This window comes from Eretmochelys imbricata, chromosome 1 (assembly GCF_965152235.1).
Source record: "Eretmochelys imbricata isolate rEreImb1 chromosome 1, rEreImb1.hap1, whole genome shotgun sequence".
Classification (NCBI taxonomy): domain Eukaryota; kingdom Metazoa; phylum Chordata; order Testudines; family Cheloniidae; genus Eretmochelys; species Eretmochelys imbricata.
In genome coordinates this window covers 17,246,292-17,261,825 of record NC_135572.1, presented here as the reverse complement: position 1 = coordinate 17,261,825, position 15,534 = coordinate 17,246,292, and the positions used below count along the sequence as shown (strand labels likewise).

The 15,534-nt window shown below is 50.1% G+C and overlaps 1 protein-coding gene across 1 annotated transcript in view; it reads right to left on the bottom strand.

Moving 5' to 3' along the window:
- MYO7A (myosin VIIA) overlaps nt 1-15,534 on the bottom strand; it is a 106,810-nt gene that overhangs the window by 41,349 nt on the left and 49,927 nt on the right. Inside the window, exons 15-22 of the mRNA XM_077841927.1 lie at nt 10,011-10,169; nt 8,982-9,074; nt 5,968-6,062; nt 4,525-4,609; nt 3,048-3,266; nt 2,326-2,433; nt 1,501-1,710; nt 847-1,050 (exon numbers count right to left, since the gene is read on the bottom strand). Coding sequence (XP_077698053.1) covers nt 847-1,050; nt 1,501-1,710; nt 2,326-2,433; nt 3,048-3,266; nt 4,525-4,609; nt 5,968-6,062; nt 8,982-9,074; nt 10,011-10,169 — 1,173 coding nt within the window. The remainder of the gene's footprint in view (nt 1-846; nt 1,051-1,500; nt 1,711-2,325; nt 2,434-3,047; nt 3,267-4,524; nt 4,610-5,967; nt 6,063-8,981; nt 9,075-10,010; nt 10,170-15,534) is intronic.

Genomic DNA, 15,534 nt, shown 5'->3' with positions numbered 1-15,534 from the left:
CAGCGTTTTTGCCACCCCAAGCGGTCAAAAAAATTTTTTGCCGCTGAATGGGGAGGCGGAATCCTGCCCGCCGAACACAGAGGTGGATGGTGCGGCCGCCGAATTGCTGCCGGCAACCAAAGAAGAGTCACATTCTTGCCACCGCATTGCTGCCGAGCACGAAACGTGCTGTGACGGAGCGGCCACTGAATTCCCGCCGCCGCCGAGGGAGGATTGCCGCCCCAGAGCCCGATGTCCTGCCGCCCCTTTACATTTGCCACCCCAGGCACCTGCTTGGTTCGCTGGTGCCTGGAGCCAGCCCTGACTGTCAGAGCATCTCAGCAGAGACATCAAGGACTGAATGGGCATGTGGACTGACTTCCCATCCTGAGGCACATGGGTGGGACAGTGTGGGACCAGACTGTCCTACTGCTGTATATTTATACCTGTTTGGTGGCCCTCTGCCTCCTAAGCTCTAACTCTAGCCTGCTACACAAGTACTAGATTCAGGTTCAGAATGCTTGGGGAGGATTGTTTTATTACTGGCTTGCACTGTTTTATTTCTTAAACATGGTGCTCAAGCACATCGCAAATGAAATTTCCTTAGGGTGCGCCACATGACTATTGTAAAAAGGCTGGTGGCTACTTGCCCAATAGAAAGAGAAGCCATCAATGAATGTCACACGGGACATCCAATAGCAGATAAGGACTTTGCTCCTAAACTATCTTCAGACTCGTGTGTTCTACTGGGATGGATTCAAATGGGTGTCCTAGAAATGAAGGGCTCTGTAGCCTATTACCAACCCGCTGAACCATCCAGCCCCATTCTTCATGACCAGGACATTTCTGGATTATTTCCTGTCTCACCAACTGGTCTCCTTCGTCCTCGTGGTACAGAAGGGGCTGCTTAAGTGGCCGGCGGATGTATGTGTGCGTCGTCGTGCCCTGGAAGTAGGTGGCTGCAAACTTTGCAAATTTGTACTCTGAGAGGTCTTCCTCCTCTTCCTCGGGGAGGGGCAAAGCTGCATCTAAATCCTCTTCCTCTAGCTCCTTTTGGGTTCGCTCAAGGTCCTGGAGAGGGAGGAAAATATACACGCCCTGTTTGGTTTTGTGTTTTTTAAAGCTCCCTCACCCTGCACCTGACCTTGCTCCCCGTTCTGCCACTGATTTCAATAGGACCAGGATCAGTTCTTAGGACAAGAATAGGCACAAAGGACCCAATCCAACTCCCCTTGAAACCAGTGATTTCAAGGGGAGCTGGATCCGGGCCACGTGAGGTCTGTAGATACTTCTTTATCCTGAGGAGAATTCCTCTGTGGGACAGACTCCCAAAGGCAGTAGGAGAAGCAGCAAGTGTGAACACACTGGAAAAAGAGTTATGATGAGCACTCCAAGAGCAAACCATTAGGGTAATAGGGTGATGATGCTGAACCAAGATGGGATGGATTGCCATCTGTCCCAATATATTACTCTGAGCAACACTGGCAAGCCCTGTCTGTTGCTCCATTCTCTATGCAGTACCTCAAAGCCATTGGGTGCCTGTCCTTCCTGGCCTGGCAGAGACGAAGTGGTCCCTAGGAATCCAAACATTTTGTCCACCATATCTGAGTCATTCACTGGCTCATTTCGGGCCTTCTCCATTTTGCTTAAGAGTTCCTTCTTCCGACGGGCTTCCTCCTTCTCCTTCACCTCTCTCTCAGCATCTTCCCGGGCCAGCTGGGCAAGGCGTACCTAGAAGAGAATGGTTACGCTGACTAGAGTGCATTCTCTGGCAAGCTGGTCCTAAATTCTGCAGCATGGACCCTTGGCTTTAGAGCAGAAGGAAGGTCTTGGAGTTAAAGCACTAGACTGAGATGCAGAAGATCTGAGATAAATTCCCAGCTCTGCCACTGGCTCACTGTGTGACCTTGGACAATGCTTAAAGCTGTGCCTCAGTTCCCCACCTGCAAAATGGACACAACAATGCTTCTTTCTCTCTTCTTTTGGCTATTTAGAGCACGAGGTCCCAGGTGCAGAACTTTTACTCTATGTACATAGAACACCTAGCACAGTAGCAATGTTCCAGTCTCAGGAGGGGTCCTTTATGCAGTCCCATAGTACCCAAAAGAATAAGCATAATCTGTGGCATTCTGGTGTAGCAGATTGGAAAATCTGTGCTAGCTTCATTCAAGTTAAAATAGGGACGCCTTTACTGAATCAAATACGAACAGTACAACAGGACAGTAAGTCCTCATACTATTTATTGGGATGCTGCCTTCAATTGACTTTATTCTGCCCCTACACTTTTCAGCGGGAGTAGAATCAGGCCCTAAAGAGAAGCCAAGAAAGAGAAAAGTCAGGACGTACTTGGTGCTTCTTTTCTGCTTCCTCTTTGGCTTTCTTGGCACTCATCTCCTTCCTGAGCCGTTCCTCTTCTGCCAGACGAAGCTTCTCTGCTTCCAGACGGCGGTGATACTGGGAAAGAAAACACAAGTGGGCTTTTAAAAAGGCAGTTAGCACTTTTGCCCTACTAACATCCAGATCACAGGAGCACGCAGTACAGACACAAACACAGGTCTATCCCTTGGTATGTCTCAAGGAACACTAACATAATGGGAGTCAGTTTCTAGCCCGAGAGAGGCTACCAGCTTTCACATTCCTTTCTGATTTTTATTTCATTCTGTCAAGACCTTGAGGAAAGAGTTTGTGTTCTGCACTCCCTTGCACAGAGTCAGTGATCCACATACTACTGTGATCTGCCTCTCTCTATGGTATTTAGGGAGCTGACCTCTAGGGTAACCACAGACTTTTGTATCCTGGAACAAACATTTGGGGCATGCCCATATTAGCCTTCACCAAAGTGTTAACTAACTCAAGTTAATTGGCAATCAATTAACTCCAGGTTAAAAAAAATCTAGTGTAGACATACCCTTAGACAGAGAGACACTGACAGCTAGACAAAGGCCATAGGATGGATGTTATAAAGCCTATCATGCTCTGGGGAAACCAGCCCTGTTGGTCCTGTTAACTGGCTGCTGTCTTTCTCCAGCAAACGTGCTAGCAAACAGCATTTCCTGCATGGTACTTACTTCTCCCTTAAGGCGCTTATACAGCCTCCGTGCAATCATGCCCCTGACATAAGCCTGGACCGTGAAGACAGCCCATAGGCGATGGCGGAAGGCCCTGCGCACCAGGCAGCCCCGGCACCTTGCCTGGAACTCGATGATGCGTCTGCGAGCCATGTGGTACTGCGTGTGGAGTTTGCGGGAACGGTAGAGGGCCTGGAGCCTCAGGAACCCAATCCTCATCTGCAAAGGAAACAGAGTTAAGACACTGGGGGCCCCTGAGGGTCTCACTGGCCATAATCAGATTTTCCTCGCTCGTCCGCCCTCTCGCAGCTGAAAATAAAAACCTGATGACATTAGCAACAAGCAAAGAGCCCCCGCTCCCCCCCACAGAAAGCAGGGGAAAACTGCTGTGAGATGGCAGAGAAACAAAGGGTGCCTGGATTTGGGGGCCTGATCCAAAGCTCACTTAGTCAATGGGAGTTTTCCCACGGGCTAGAGATCCAAGTCTTTATGGGCTCAGTGATCCATAAAGCACAGTCTCCTCCCTGTGCTTCCCTCCAGAGGTTTGACTCTCAAGATCCCCCAGATCTACGCAGATCTCAGGGCAATCACAGGTAGAAAGGGCCATGCACAAGGAGGCCCAGCATCTCCCCCTGCCTCCTGTCATGGCTATTACCACTACATTGTCTCCTCCAAGCAGTTCCACATCACAGGAGCGGGCACTTACGTTGATTCAGTCAGGCATAGCTTAAGCTGGGTTGCGTGGAGGATGATACTGCAGAGAACGGCCATCCCTCTGGCCTTGAACCCTCCCATTCTCAGCCTGCCCCCTGCACACTTCAGCAGGGCAAATGTCATGGTGGGCCCCCTGCAGGTCTTCTGCTGGGTTGGGTCCAGAAGAGGGTCATATATCATGTCGGGTGCATTCTCTTCTTCCGTCCCACACTCCCTATTGAGTTCTGGGATCTGCCATGCTTGGGGATGCTAAGGGGGCCTGTGTAAATACCCAGGACACCATAAGATGTCAGCCACACCTGCGCAGTTTTGGATGGGGTTGTGGAGTGGGGGGACTGTTAGAAAAATATGGCTGCAGCTGCAGTAAAGTCTGAGGGACAACCTGGATCCAGTGCATTTCCAAGGACAGAGCTATACCACTTCCAGCAGCTTTAATACTGGCCCTGAGTTTGCAGCCTCCTGAGAAACAACATAAGCCATCCAGGACCACAGGTGATCAGCTGCTGTAAGATGGGTTCAACTCATGACAAAGGCATGAGGAGGACAACCAAAGAGACGGTCGCTCCCTTTATTCAGAACAGAGGGCAATGAGAGTATAGCTTCCCCCCCTTCCCTCCATCCACCCAACACACTAGCCAGCTCTCCCCCCTTTGATCTTTCTCCTCAGGGGAGCTTGACTGGACCAAAAGGGAAACTGATACCTGGATCCTAGACAATGAGACCAAGGCGGTAAAGAACATAAAGGACAACTGGCAACACTTACAGCACCGTAGTTCTTTCTGCAGTTATGTCCCCGCCAGTATCTCTGAATCATCAGGGCCGAACGTCGCACTTTCAGGAAATTGGACCTGGAAAGGCATTACAACACTTTGTGCTGGTCTGCTGGGGGTTAGCGTCACCTTGGCCCGCAGGGAAAGCCGGCCACATTCTTCACAGACTGTAAGGGAGGAAGCTGGAGTAACCTCCACCCCCTTGAGCTCAGTCGTCTGCCGGATAATGCCAGTCCCAGCTTTCCTTTCCCATGCAAGAGGAAGCAGAGGCATTGTAGTGGTGCTATCATGCTCTTCTCTGCCCATTCCCTGTGCTTTGTCCAAAACAGGAATGGGAAGAGCAGTCCAAATGTGCCAATCCAGGGCTAGGTGATCAACGGTCCTGCCCTGAACTGTTGGATGACACCTCAGGCCCAGGCTCTTGTGACTTACCCCTCGCCCCCCCCTCCTCCCCATCCCTTGCATTTGGAATCTTCCTACTCTGTTTCCTCTAGTCTTAGATTTTAACCTCATCCGAATAAGGACTGTGGGACAGATCTGCAGTTGGCATAAATCAGCGTAGCTCCATTGATATCAATGCACCCACCGCCATTGATGCCAGGTGCGGATCTGGCCCTTTCTGTCTTCTCAATGTTCTAAGAGGTGCATAGCACACATTTGGGGCCTGAATGAAATAAGAAGTCACTAGTTCAAGCTCACACAGCAAGCCAGCGGCAGAGTCAGGGACAGGTGACAGAAACCCTGATTGCTAGTCCCCGACTTTGAGCAATACTCAGCGCTGCTTCTCTAAGGACAGGACTACGTCCTGGAGTCCTTGGCCATCATTTTCTGTTTATCCCACATTGCTATGCAGTGTGCTTTACATGGGTTGGCTTCCTGCATCTGATCTCTGCGGTGCCTGGTTTCAGTGGGAATGGCTGTACAGCGCCTTGGGATGAATGGCATTGTAACATACTATTGCTCTTTGCTGCCATAAGACTAAATATCACCCCCCTTTAGTCTCCCACTGGAATTTTGTCATTGACTTCAATGGGACCAAGATCTGGCAGAGATCTTGGAATAGTCTGCTAGTATGACTAAAGTTGGCCAATGAAGAGTGCCTCTGTCAAGTGCAGAACTGAGTGTGGACAGAAATCCTTACTCCCGTTGTTCTGAAATTTGACAGCCTGAAAATATACATTAATAATTTCCTTCGTGCTCTGAGCAGCTCCAGCACCAGTTATATCATAATGTCAACCCCTGGGGGGCTTTATCGCGCTCACTGCAAGCTAAAGCAATAGGCCAGTCACATTGTGAATGGGCAGAGTAAGCTAGTGGTACCAGAGGCAAAGAGGACATTGTTTTAGCAGAGTGCCATGAACTGCAATATGGTGTGCTAGTCAGTCGCACTAACAGATCCCCCAATATTCACCAGGCATTTCCTTGGCATATAATACCTGTCTTTAAACCCACGAACCACCTTCTGTATGAGGATGACCTTGTCAGTGATGGCCTTGTCCCTCTCAATCTCCAGCAGCATGTCATGGTGATCCTGGGGAATGAACCGCCACAACAGTTACCCTGTGACCACTGGCCATCCCATGACAGGAACAGAGGGATGGTATAAGGCTCCACCCCAGAGAGGTTCTTGCATCCCAGTCACATCTAAGGATGTCCCACTTTACAACTCACTACGTTTGAGGCTCTACAGCACAGCCATTCCCCCTCCTATCAAGAAGAACTGGACTTGAATCTTTCCCGCTCATCCATGCCACTCCTAATATACCAGAAGGGGTCACTGCTGAGCATTACCCCTTCATCCCAGAGGCAGCATGCACTGCAGGGCTTAGTAACAGCGTGTGTGTGAATTATGTCGCCCTCTGACGTTTGGCTCACTACACTGTCAGCTGAAGAGTCAGTCAAGTGAGGTTGCTCCATGCACCTGATTCAGTAGCGTTCCCCACCCACGTTGTGCAGGTACTAATGACTACACCAGAAGCAGGGCACTGGAGAAGACTGTGGCAAAGCTGGGAGCAAACTCCAGGCATCCTGAGTCTTGGTCCACTGCTCTGACTACTAGACGTCACTCCCTCCTCCAGTAAAGCGGAGGAGCTGCAAATCCTGAACATAGTAAGGCAGGCTAAGGACAAAATGGCACCCCTTCACTCTGTGTTTCCTTGCTTTTGTGGAATTCAGTCAAGTCACATGATTCTAGCCTCCTTTCTGTATTCTCCAAATTGATTTCTGTACTAATTTCTTTCCTGGCTGCTACAAGAGCTGGGTGCATCGATACAACTTTGCATGCTTCCCGTTTTACCCGACCTTGCACTGCCCTTCAGAACCTGTTCGTTTCCCTATTTCCTGCCTGGACAGCTGCAGGGTCCTGATAACGCTCTCTGGAAAGGAAAGCTAAAGGGATGTCAGGAGCAGTTTCTAAGAAATAGATGGGGAGATGTTTAAAAATAAGTGAACAGGATTACATCTGAGAAACACTAGAGAAATCCCATCTGCCTCCTGGCTCGCTCCTTGACAACTTGGCTTTGTTTTCCTGGAGGGATTTAGAGATGGGATCGTAAAAACAAATGCACGTGAGTAGGGCCGTCAGAACAAGACAGCTCTTTGTTACACTGCCGCTGTCTTATGGTGCCATTCAGGGCCCTGGGTTCCTTAAGCAGCACTGCACTGGCCTTGCCGATCGCAAGGGACACAGAGCTGCTGATCTTCCGCTCGGTGCGTTAGGGTGCTGCAGACCTTTCTGTCACGCCCACTGGCTTTCTGCTGAGCCAGATCCCTCTCTCTCCCCCACCTAGGTGCCCCAGGGGTTATGGCAGCCTTGGGGACCAATGTCGCCATCTGCCTGACAGGGCCTGATGATAAGGGCCTCGGGAAGAGCCTTGGGAAATGTCAGCAGGTGGTGGAGAGGAGGGGATCACAGGGCACCTGTGCTGCCCCACCATCCCCTACTGCTTGTGCGCAGAGTGGGATCTTTGGGGCAGTGGGCCCCTGTCCTGGCTTATGGAGCTTTCCGGGGCTGTCAGCCAGCCTGGGCAGGGGGTGGAATGAAGGGAGCAACTCAACAGCTCAACTCTCTCACTGTCTCCATGGGTGTCAGTCAGCCAGGGAGCTTCCCCTCACCCGTCCTCTGCAGGGACCTAGGCAGGGCACTGCCTGAGCCCTGAAGCCCCTCCTCAGTGACTCTGCTGCCACGTCTGGCAGTGGAGTCATTGTCCCTGCTCTGGGGATACAGCTGGGCAGCCACAAAGCTGCCTGCATTCTCACAGAGAGGCCTGCGCCGCTCAGGATATGACCAGTGCCATGCGTGCGGGTATGAGGGCGTGTGCACATCCCAGACAGGCTCTGTGCCAGCAGAGTGCCAGGATTTCACCCATTCTCTGACTCCTAACTCTCACCTGATCTGGATCCAACACCATCTCCTGGCCCAGTCCCCATCAAATCAGGCCAGAGACCTGGGTGGTGGATGGGGATTAGTTCTAGTTATGGAACCTGCGACTGGGATGGGTGTTAGAGTCCTTCAGAGCTAACGGCAGATGTCAGGACAAGAAGCAATGGTCTCAAGTTGCAATGGGGGAGGTCTAGGTTGGATATTAAGAAAAACTATTTCACTAGGAGGGTGGTGAAGCACTGGAATGGGTTACCTAAGGAGGTGGAATCTCCATCCGTAGAGGTTTTTAAGGCCCGGCTTGACAAAGCCCTGGCTGGGATGATTTAGCTGGGGTTGGTCCTGCTTTGAGCTCAGGGTTGGACTAGATCAGGGGTGGGCAAACTATGGCCCTCCAGATGCTCCACTAGGGAGCAGGGTCTGGGGCTTGCCCTGCTCTGGTGCTCCAGCCAGGAAGTGGTGTTGGGGGCTTGCCCCACTCCATGCGGCTCCTAGAAGCAGCAGCATGTCCCCCCTTCCAAATCCTACACGTAGGGGCAGCCAGCAAGCTGCCCCCGCTCCAGGTGCCACCCCCGCAGCTCCCATTGGCCAGGAACTGTGGCCAGTGGGAACTTCAGGGGCAGCATCTGGGACAGGGCATCATGCAGAGCCACCTGGCTGCGCCTCTGCATAGGAGCCGGAGCAGGAACATGCTGCTGCTTCTGGGAGCTGCTTGAGGTAAGCATTGACCAAAGCCTGCACCCCTCACCCCCTTCCGTGCCTCAGCCCCCTGCCCCAGCCCTGATCCCCCTTCCGCCCTCTGAACCCCTCGGTCCCAGCCCAGAGCACCCTCCTGCACCCCAACCCCTCATCCCCAGCCAGAGCCCTCACACCATCCCGCACCCCAACCCCCAGTTTTGTGAGCGTTCATGGCCCACCATACAATTTCCATATCCAGATGTGGCCCTCTGGCCAAAATGTTTGCCCACCCCTGGACTAGATGACCTCCTAAGGTCTCTTCCAACCCTAATATTCTATGATTCTATTATTCTAACGGCACCTCAATGCATGGACAGCCTGAGAGCATCTTACCTTCAGGAAAATCTTTGTCTTGCCAATCTGCCAATCATCATCTTTCCCAAGCACCACTTCAGCAATTCGCTGGCACGTTCCACGCAGGTCGCCCTAGGAGAAATGGGGCAGCGGGACTTAGCCTATGCCTCAGATGAACACTAGCCGCCCCTACCAGCTATAAACATGGGGTGGAGTTTGATCTCACTTCCACCTGTTTTACACTGGCGTAATCCAGTGACATTAATGAGGCTCCTCCTCGTTTGCATGCTTCCCTCTCCTGGCTGGCCTAGAAGCGGTGAATGAAGACGACGATTCGTTCTAGTCTCAATCCCTGATCCATGGCAGTGGCCGTCACTGCTGACTGCAGTGTCTATACAGTAGATGTGCAGTGATGGAGCAACACAGTGGGCTGCATCGTGGCTTGCAGAGGCCCGGGCTGTGGTGGAAGACGGAGGAGGCACGCCGCCCCAATGGCAGGGTCAGAGGCATTATGCCTTTGATAGTAACACCTACCGAGGCCTGTGGGGAGCATGGGGAGAGGTCCTGCTTGCTGATGGTGGCCCCTGCGAATGTGTTGCCTGCAGTTTTCAGGCAGTACAGGCTCATCCAGTTAGTTTAACTTACTGGGGCTTCTGAGCTCAGCTGAATCATAGTCTCGCAGACACCCCATCCTATCTAAGTAACTCCATAGTAACTGAGGGCCTCACAGTCTTTCATGTGTGCATCCCCACAACCCCGCTGTAAGGCAGGGAAGTGCGATCTCCATTTTACAGCTGGAGAACTGAGGCCCAGAGACTAAGAGCCAGATTTTTAAAAGCACTTAGGTGCCTAACTCCCATTTAAAATCAACAGGAATTAAGCACCTTTGAAAATCTGGTCCTAAAAACCACTTGCCCAAGGTCACGCAGTAAGTGTGGCAGAGCAGGGAACTGAACCCAGGTCTCTGGCTAGCACTCTAACCACTGGGTCTTCCTTCCTCTTGACTTTCTCCAGGGCATTAGCATGATGGTTTTTGATAAAAATCCAAGCCTCTGCTTAAACCTGTACCTGCTTGTACGCCGGCTTCACCCCGGGCATGAGGACACGATACCTCTCCACAAACTCCACGAAGCTGTAGCGGATGGGATAGCCAGCCCTGCGGATCCGGATGGTCTCCATCATCCCTGAGTACCTCAGCTGGCGAACACACAGCTCCCGATCAAACAACTGGGGAGGGGGAAAATCAGACCAGAACATCAGGGGCTCTTTTGGTTCTGGTTTCAAACCTCGCTGGCCTGTGGACTGGCTTAAGCCGTACCATCCAGCCGAGGCCAGACTGAATGTGGGGGACAATCCGAAGTCTTGTGGGGGGAACAAATACAACATCTTCTCCATAGAAACTTTAAGGACTGCAGCATGGGAGGGCCTGATCAGTGGGGCGCTGAGCACGTTAGTCTCCGTCCCTTTGTTTAACTCCCACTTGCACAATGGGATCAAGAAATGACCCATAGTGTGCTGCAGGGAACTGGAAGGTTGTGTGTTAGCATTCACGCTAAATCCCCCCCCTTCAAGCAGAAAATGAAACTGCTTTGGAAAATGGTGCAGCTTGCTGGGCCCTGGCATGAACAAACACCTACAAGATCTCTATCAAGCATTCTTAAAACTACAATACCCACCTGCTGAAGTGAAAAAACAGATTGACAGAGCCAAAAGAGTTCCCAGAAATCACCTACTACAGGACAGGCCCAACGAAGAAAATAACAGAACGCCACTAGCTGTCACCTTCAGCCCCCAACTAAAACCTCTCCAGTGCATCATTAAAGATTTACAACCTATCCTGAAAAATGATCCCTCACTCTCACAGATCTTGGGAGACAGACCAGTCCTCGCTTACAGACAGCCCCCCAACCTGAAGCAAATACTCACCAGCAACCACACACCACACAACAAAAACACTAATCCAGGAACCTATCCTTGCAACAAAGCCCGATGCCAACTCTGTCCACATATTTATTCAAGTGACACCATCATAGGACCTAATCACACCAGCCATGCCATCAGGGGCTAGTTCACCTGCACATCCACCAATGTGATATATGCCATCATGTGCCAGCAATGCCCCTCTGCCATGTACATTGGCCAAACCACACAGTCTCTACGCAAAAGAATAAATGGACAGAAATCTGACATCAGGAATCATAACATTCAAAAACCTGTAGGAGAACACTTCAACCTCTCTGACCACTCAGTAAAAGATTTAAGGGTGGAAATTTTGCAACAGAAAAGCTTCAAAAACAGACTCCAGTGAGAAACTACTGAGCTTGAATTAATATGCAAACTAGATACCATTAACTTGGGTTTGAATAGAGACTGGGAGTGGCTGGGTCATTACACATATTGAATCTATTTCCCTATGTTAAGTATCCTCACACCTTCTCGTCAACTGTCTAAATGGGCCATCTTGATTATCACTACAAAAGTTTTTTTCTCCTGCTGATAATAGCTCATCTTAACTAATTAGCCTCTTACAGTTTGTATGGCAACTTCCACCTTCTCTGTATGTATATATATACATCTTCTTACTATATGTTTCATTCTAGGCATCTGATGAAGTGGGCTGTAGCCCACGAAAGCTTATGCTCTAATAAATTTGTTAGTCTCTAAGGTGCCATGAGTACTCCTGTTCTTTTTGTGGATACAGATTAATACAGCTGCTACTCTGAAACCTGTCGTTAGGGATAGAGGGGTTCAAACTGTTTGGGGCTGTTCTTATTAATGAACAACAACAATAAGGGCTTGTCTACACTGCCAAGTTTCTGCGCAGTAAAGCAGCTTTGTGCGCTCAAACTGCAGGCATGTACACACGGCCAAGCCACTTTGTGTGCAGAAACTCAGCAGCTGCAGAGCTGCAAAAAAACCACCTCGACGAGGCCCCAGCGCTCTATTGCCCGTGTAGACACTTGATTGCTTTCTGTGCTGTAATTGGCCTCCAAAGTGGTCCCATAATGCCTCAAGTGACCTCTCTGCTCATTGTTCTGAACTTGGCTGCCCTGGAGACATGCGCCCTTCCCCTTTCAAAGCACCGTTTCTGACAGCCGTTGGGTGCTGTGCTGATCTGCTCGGGGACACAAAGCAAACCATTAATGTGGAATGCTCGTGCTGTCCAGTTTGGCCAATGTACATGGCAGAGGGGCATTGCTGGCACATGATGGCATGTGTCACATTGGTAGATGTGCAGGTGAACGAGCCTCTGATAGTGTGGCTGATGTGATTAGGCCCTATGATGGTGTTCCCTGAATAGATATGTGGATACAGTTGGCAACGGGCTTTGTTGCAAGGATAGGTTCCTGGGTTAGCATGTGCCAGCAATGCCCCTCTGCCATGTACATTGGCCAAACTGGACAGTCTCTACATAAAAGAATAAATGGACACAAGTCAGACGTCAAGAATTATAATATTCAAAAACCAGTCGCAGAACACTTCAATCTCTCTGGTCACTCGATTACAGACCTAAAAGTGGCAATTCTTCAACAAAAAAACTTCAAAAACAGACTCCAACGAGAGACTGCTGAATTGGAATTAATTTGCAAACTGGACACCATTAACTTAGGCTTGAATAAAGACTGGGAGTAGATGTGTCATTACACAAAGTAAAACTATTTCCCCATGTTTATTCTCTCCCCCCCTCCCCCATTTCTCAAAAGTTCTTGTCAACTGCCCACCTTGATTATCACTACAAAGGGTTTTTTTTCTCTCCTGTTGGTAAGAGCTCATCTTACCTGATCACTCTTGTTACAGTGTGTATGGTAACACCCATTGTTTCATGTTCTTTGTGTATATAAATCTTCCCACTGTATTTTCCACTGAATGCATCTGATGAAGTGAGCTGTAGCTCACAAAAGCTTATGCTCAGATAAATTTGCTAGTCTCTAAGGTGCCACAAGTCCTCCTTTTCTTTTTGCAGATACAGACTCACACGGCTGCTACTCTGAAATCTACCAAACCACTGAGCCATCCTTCCACTCAGGGAGAAGAAGAAAGTACCTGCCCTGAAGAGCTTAAACTCTGACAGACAGACATAGGTCAGGGCAAAAACACACTGGGAGATCCGGAGAAGGAGCGAACTCAGGAGTGCTTCTGCCGTGTGGCTGTGCCTGGCCTGGCTCAGCAACAGCACAGTTCTGATTTAATGTGGTTGATAGTTTCCAAATGGCCTGGCCGACCTGTGTAATGCAGCCCTCCCAAAGGGCATCTGATAAAACCTCTCCACACACCAAGGCGCCTTCTCTCTCGCCGAGCACTGAAACACAATAATCAATGATGACCGCATCGGGCAAGGTACAAGCAGATAAACCAAAGTATAGAGATGTTAACAGCCTGTCCACTGTTGGCTCAGGGAATTAGCACAAAAGATGAGAACAGGACCGAGGAATCCTGGTTCCCCAGCTCAATCCCCAACAGCACGTTGCCCCAGCTCAGTGTTACCAGCCCTACGCAAGTGTTCAGCTTCAAATGTCAAATAAAGGAAGCACAAAAACCCTTAATAATGAGCTGAGAAGGGGAAACTCACTACAGGGACCTTCCCAGCCAGCTCTCTCAGGACACCACAGACACACACCTCGGACTCAGAGGGGCAAATCCTGCCCCCTGTTCCATGTGTGTGGGGGGGTCTGACTTACTGGGACCAGTTCAGGCCTGCTGGAGAGGAGGGGGGCAGGATGCTGCTGGGACCCTGCACAAGTCTCTACACCCTGAGCACCTCAGAGCTGTGCTCTGTGAGGGATCATGTGGGGGTTAGTCATTATTATTCAAGTATTCCAGTAGTGCTCAGAGGCCCCAGGCAGATCAGGGCCCCATTGTGCTAGGTGCTGTACAAATATCCTGGCCCCAAAGAACTTACAGTGTTAGTATAAGGTGTAACAGGTGGGTGAAAGCCAAGTGTGGGGCTCAGGGTAAAGACGAAGTGACTGTAACACAAGCAGGCTTGGTCTCAGCCCACCCCCCACCTCGCCACTATGTGCTGGCACTGCTCGAGGTGGGCCTCCTGGATTGGGGACAGGAGAGATGCAGAGGGAGCTTGGGGGACTGTCTGGTCATTTCTCCTCACGGAGCGGATGGGTGGGAGCCCTGAGGCCACAGTAGCAGCCTTGATACCATTCTCTTGTGGCAATTTGGCCCTGTCATTCAGGAAGCCAAAAGGGAAGAAAATCCTTCCCCTAATTAACAAAGCAGGAGTTTTAGATTACAGAGCGGCCCATGTCTCAAACCTTCTGCTGTTGGAGAGCCTGCAAGGAGTGCCCTTAATAATAATTCCTCTTCATAAAGGGCCAGATTCTGCCACCCTTGCTAATACCGAGCAGTAACCATCCGCTGCTTGCAGATTCAGGGGCAACTCGCTGTGAACAAAGGGTGGCAGAATCTGGCCCTTGCACTTGACTCAGAGCCCCGTGGAGTCAATAGAAAGATTCCCACTGACTCCAGCAGTCTTAGGATCAAGCCCGGGGCAGGGCTGCTGGCCTGTCTCCCCAGTCCCAGCAGGACTAACACCATGCCAGAGATGCTTTCGGGCCCTTCCCCCGGGGCATGGTTTATTAATTGAAATAAACTCCCAAAGTAACGAAAAACAAGGCCATTCCCCTGACCAATGCAAGCTGCAAGGGCCTGGAGGCCTCTCACTCTGTACCCCTTTCTCTGATCCAGACCCAGGAGCAAACCTCCCTCCTGCAACTCCCCAGAACTGAGCTCTCTCAGAACTTTACAGGCATCACCTGACCCCTGCCTAGCTGGGTCTGCTAACTGAACAAGGCTGGCTGGCCCCAGGATCTTAAAGGGGCAGACCCACCCTGTTACACCCTGATTCAGGAAAGTACTTACGTGTGTGTGTGTGTGTGTGTGTGTGTGTAACTGAGCTCACAAATAGTCCTCTTGAAGTTGATGGGGCTACTCACATGCTGAAAGTTATGCATGTGCTTACATATCTTCCTGAATTGGGCATTAAGTGAGCTCCTACGTTACAGAGCCTGCCGCCAATTTATGGATATTCTTTTCTTTCCTCCCACAATCTGTTCATTAATCACATTTGTTTCTTTCACACTACTTACAACACCACACAACTATTCAGAAACAACCATTCGGGAGCAAGAGAATACACTCAGACACACCTGGATGAAAACAAAGTCATTTTCCAAAGTTAGCTTCACAGGGAAGCAAAACATTCAAAAAAGTTATGGACAAAAGTTTGAAAATCATGTAAAACAGGGGTAGGCAACCTATGGCACGCATGCCAAAGGCGGCAGGTGAGCTGATTTTCAGTGGCACTCACACTGCCCGGGTCCTGGCCACCGGTCCGGGGGGCTCTGCATTTTAATTTAATTTTAAATGAAGCTTCTTAAACATTTTAAAAAACCTTATTTACTTTACATACAACAATAGTTTAGTTATATATTAAAGACTTCTAGAAAGAGACCTTCTAAAAATATTAAAATGTATTACTGGCACGCAAAACCTTAAATTAGAGTGAATAAATGAAGACTTGGTGCACCACTTCTGAAAGAAAAGGAGTACTTGTGGCACCTTAGAGACTAACCAATTT